At 40.2% G+C, this 5,250-nt stretch overlaps 1 protein-coding gene across 1 annotated transcript; it reads left to right on the top strand.

Annotated features, from left to right (window-relative positions):
- Positions 1–780: 780 nt before the first annotated feature.
- On the top strand, positions 781–2,499 carry TLR5 (toll like receptor 5). The gene is given in 4 exon segments (XM_051615033.1): positions 781–973; positions 976–1,401; positions 1,404–1,841; positions 1,844–2,499. Coding segments are annotated over 4 exon segments (1,674 nt in total). The 5' UTR covers positions 781–819.
- Positions 2,500–5,250: the final 2,751 nt, after the last annotated feature.

Below are 5,250 nucleotides of genomic sequence, written 5' to 3' on the forward strand. Positions count from 1 at the left end.
TTACTGCATAGATAGCCACCTACAGAAGTAACAGTATTTTAGGGTTTTTTCACATAGATTTGTGATGCTACATCAACAGCAGGTACTCGTCTTTGGAATATCACCAGCTAGTGATCTATGTGCATTCAGAAGCTATTACTCAGAAACCCAAGTCTCTGTGTATCACTCCTGCAACCTTAAAGCTATTCCACCTGTGCCAGAGCACACAGTGAAGCTTTCCTTAAGTTTCAGCTATGTCAGACAAGTGACTGCAACCTCTTTTCCACTGCTGGAGCACTTGTTGTTGGGAATTGGAAAGCAGTATGCCTATCCTCTTACCATAGGAAAAAGAGCTTTCAGGAACCTGCCAAACCCTCCTGTCTTAGACTTGGGATTCAGTAGGATTCTTGAACTGGATCTTGATTCTTTTGTGGGCTTGCCAAGTCTGACTGTACTCTGCCCATTTCAGAACTAGTTCAAGTTCAAGACTTGAGCTCGTTAGAAGAATTGGATCTTTCAGGGAATGAAATCACAAAACTTCAGCTTCATCCCTTATTTTATAATCTAACATTCTTGAAAACTGTGAACCCGAAATTCAATAAGATTTTCAACCTGTGTGAAAGCAATCTTACCAGCTTCCCAGGAAAATACGTTTCATTTTTTAGCCTCAGTTCTAATAATTTGTACAAGACAGATTAAATGGCCTGGGCCAATGCCCAAATCCTTTCAGAAATATTACATTCAACTTACTAGACCTTAGTGACAATGGCTGGAGCACAAAGTAGAGTATTTCTGCACAGCCATTAAAGGGACTAAAATAAATTATTTAACTCGCATACAATGGGTTTGGGATTTGGTTTTAACAACTTAAAAAATACAGATAATTATATGTTTGCAGGAGAAGCAAGAAGTGATCTTGATATTTCACAAGGCTACGTTTTCTCTCTCAATTCTTTAATCTTTCAAAGTCTTGGTAATCTAGAATTGCTGAACCTCTTCAGAACAAGATAAATCAAATTCAAAGGCAAGCATTTTTTGGCTTGGGAAACCTAAACACCCTCAATCTTTCAAGTAATCTTTTAGGCGAGTTGCATGATTATACTTTTGAGGGTCTACACAGTGTAACGCACATTGATTTACAGCAAAACCATATTGGGATGATTGGTGAGAAATCATTCAGTAACTTCAATGCCATTAAAAAACTCCCTTCCTTTCCACATCTGATGTCTGCCTTTTTAGGTGACAATAAGCTAATGTCTGTAGTTGGCAGAGCAATAGCAGCAACACACATTGAATTAGAAAGAAATTAGTTGGCAAACCTGGGTGACCTGTATATTCTTCTCTAAGTTCCAGATGTGCAGTATATCTTCTTAAAACAGAATTGCTTCTCTTACTGTGTGAAAAGTAGTAACATTTTAAAAAATAGTTAATCTATATGGATCTAAGTGAAAATATGTTACAGCTTGTGTGGGAGACAAATTTATGTTCGGATGTGTTCAGTGCACTGTCCAAACTTCAGGTTCTACATCTGAAGAACAACTACCTTAGTGCTCTTCCACAGGAGATTTTTAGAGGTCTAACATCACTAAAAGGACATAATCTAGCTTCCAACCTACTGTCTCACCTTTCTCCTGTGCTTTTTCCACAAAGCCTAACAAACCTAAACTTATCTGAAAACCAGCTTTTTTCCTCCTAACCCAAAGTCTTTATGACTTTGAGTATTCTGGATATAACACATAATAACTATGTCTGTGATTGCAATTTAAAGAGCCCACTAGTGTGGCTAAATGAAACCACCTGCATTTGCAGGGTGCTACTGTTGTCTCTGATATATGATGGCTGCAATAAGATTAACTCCATCAGGCACTCAGATTCTCAGTATTCATCTTCACCTTTGTCACTCTTCTAATGTTTCTGATGGCAATCATTATTTTTATTCGCTGTCAGGGAATCTGTTTCATCTGGTATAAAACTCTCACCCAAAAAATTATAGATATGCACAAGTAGCAGATAAAAATGAATAAATATGCATATTTGTGCTACAGCAAAAATTACTTTGAATGGGTCCAGAATTCTTTGCTTAAGCACCTGGATTCACACTATGTTGATAAAAAGATATTTATTTTGTGCTTTGAGGAAAGAGATTACTTGCCTGGGAAGGAACATATCAACAATAATTGTGATGCCATTTGGAGCAGCAGAAATATAATCTGCATTGTGACCAGGCAGCTTCTCAAAGATGGGTGGTGTGTGGAAGCCTTTAATTTTGCCCAGAGCAGGTACTTCAGTGATCTAAAAGATGTCCTCAGTATGGTAGTGCTTGGTCACTTCCTCAATATCAACTGAGGAAACACAAACCAAATTTTTTTACAAAGAAGTTGATATTTGCAGTGGCCTGAAGATTATCACAATGTAGACTGGCTTTTAAATAACCTGTCTTGCCAAATTCTGAAGGAAAAAAAAGTGCAAAGGAAAGCCAGGGATACAGAGCTGCAGACTGTAGCAGCACTCTCGTGTTGATGTTGTATGGGTTGCTAGCTTTCTAAATGCTCTATTTCCAGCAGTGCCATGGCAGGAATAAACAGAAGTTTGCATCATCTTTCCTTGAAAAAGCAGGTAGAAAGATAACTTTCAGTATGAATCCTACTAAACATGGAGACAGTTTGAAAGCAACCAGCAAATATATTGAATATATTTTATGGACTATGACACACATTTTCAGAAGAATTAAATGAGTCACAGATGCTTAACATTTTGAATGCTTGGCTTCAGACACTTTAGTCCTAATTTTCAGAGTACTACTTACTTACAGGTCTGTTTCAGTTTGAGAAGGATGCCCATGGTTGTTTTTTTAAAAAAGCCCACGGTACCATACAGGAATCACCAAGTATGATTTCATGTATGCCTTTGCCTGATCATTGGCTCATGGATTAGTTACTCTAGAGATTTCTGAATGCTGTAACTTTTCATGCTTTGTTTCAAAGGAGAATCAGTACTTTACACCTTTGTGCTTTAAGCTGGCATAGCACAGACTTAATTTACTCAATTAGCCTCAGCCTCTCAACTGGAACGCACAAACTTTGAACTTTGTTCATCCCCTTCCCCTCCACATCTTCTTGACTTGGTGATCAAACTATGGTTGTTAGTATACCTCATCTGCTGGTGTTTCAGCCTGATGCTTTTTCAGTTGAGTTGCCTGCTGCTCTGCAGAGGAACAGGTATCCCCTTCAGATCTGAAGCAAGCCTGGGCTTGAAAGGAAACAACATCAGCAGCCCTTCAAGCTGTACCCTGGTGACATAGCCAATAGCCCAGTGATTGCCAGACAGCTTTCACATTCTGGGAGTGGAAAGTACAGACAAATAGTGTGCAATCTGGGCTGTTCTCTGTACAGCCTGTGTCTTGATAAATTCTAAGGGGTTTTTCTGCTTCTATTGAAATTTTTTTTCTAGATTCATTAATGCCTGGTACTCTCTTACCTCTCTAATCAAGCCACCACTGTTTGTTCAGGTATGTGTCTTCAGGGGGTTGTTCAGGGTAATTTTAATAAAAGTCTGGGTCAGTGTTCACTGTTACAAACCCTGCACCAATTATCTATATGGTGACATACTCCTCGAGTGTACTGTTCGTCTCAGTTTATACATTTATTCAGCAAAAGCTTACCAAAGCACGGCCTCAGTGAGGAAGCAGGAATGGGAGGTTTTATAAGCTGTGGGTCTTGATGTTAGCTGCAAAAAAATAATACCGTTTTAACTATTTTGATAGAGATGAAAAAGTACAATCCACTTCATGTGAATGCAGCTGTTTGATTAAAGATGTGCCTGTGGCTGATCTAATTTACTCTCAGTGCACTAGTATCCATTTCTATTGATAAAATTACTGTGGTAAAAAAACGACTTCTTTCTCCATCAGTGCAGTCATTCAGAGACAGAAAAAGGATCAACCTCGGAGAACTGTCCCGATGGTGGCGAGGTGGAGTGGATGAAAGAAGGGCCAGACTGTGTCGCTGTCGGCTCAGGCAGCGGCTCGGGCTCCCTCGGCTCCTCCTGCCTCCCTTCCCCTCCACTGCTGGCCACAAGGAAAAAATCCTGCTGCAGAGGCAGGTCTGAAAGAGAACCAGCCGCTCTGACTTCCCAGAGCTATCAGAAAACCCACCGCTTGCCTTTCACCTCCCTCCTTTTCTCCGTAAATGTCCTCATTTTTTTTTCCTTTTTTATTCCCCAAGCAGTGCAAATATTTATAGGCATCCTTTTAAGTCAGAGGTCATACCAGGGAGTATTTCACATAAAAAACACTGACAGCCAAAGCAGGAATGAATCTGTACAGTGAAGACCATGTGCAGGTCTGGGCTGTTAGCCTATCGATCTGTATATGGTGTAAGGGATGGGAATTTTAAAAGCATACTTAAGAAATTATATTTGAATGAATGTCACAAAACAGTTTTGCCAAGCGTTAATTTGGAACCCTCTCCAGTTAGGATCTTATTGTATACTTACAAGACACTCCTATCACTTCAAATACTTAAAACTTACTTCTGCTAAGCTTTGGAGCAGCACTCCTATGAAGACAGGCTGAGAGAGCTGGGGTTGTTCAGCCTGGAGAAGAAAAGGCTCTGGGGAGACCTTATAGCAGCCTTCCAGTACCTGAAGGGGCTACAGAAATGCTGGGAAGGGGCTTTTTATAAGGGCTTGTACTGATAGGATGAGGGGCAATGGCTTTAAACTGGAAGAGGGTGGATTTAGATGAGACACTAGGAAGAAATTCTTCACTAGGAGGGTGATGAGACACCGGAATAAGTTGCCCAGGGAGGTTGTGGGTGCCCCCTCCCTGGAAGTGTTCAAGGCCAGGTTTGATGGGGCTTAGAGCAATCTGGTCTAGTGGAAAGTGTCCCTGCCCATGCAGTGGGGTTGGAACTGGAAGATCTTTGGGGTCCCTTCACACCCAAGCCATCCTATGATTCTATGTATGAGGGAATAACAAGTAGATACAGAGATTACCGAGATGGATTTAACCAAGGCTTTTCCATTTAGTTTGAAATGCTTCTATCTGCTTCATATTTATGCCACTGGTGGGAGATGGCTACATAAAACTTGCATTTACTTCAGTCTTTGGAAACATCTGACTTTTTACATAAAGGTTTTAATAAAACCTTTTGAATGAAATTTCATTGTCTGCTTATATACCCTTAAAGATATTAGACCTGTCAGAAGCAGCTGAGAGAACTTCTTTCTACCACAAAGGCGGCTTAGAAACATAGAAGTAGCCCAGCCCCC

This window comes from Apus apus, chromosome 3 (genome assembly GCF_020740795.1).
Source record: "Apus apus isolate bApuApu2 chromosome 3, bApuApu2.pri.cur, whole genome shotgun sequence".
NCBI classification, from domain to species: domain Eukaryota; kingdom Metazoa; phylum Chordata; class Aves; order Apodiformes; family Apodidae; genus Apus; species Apus apus.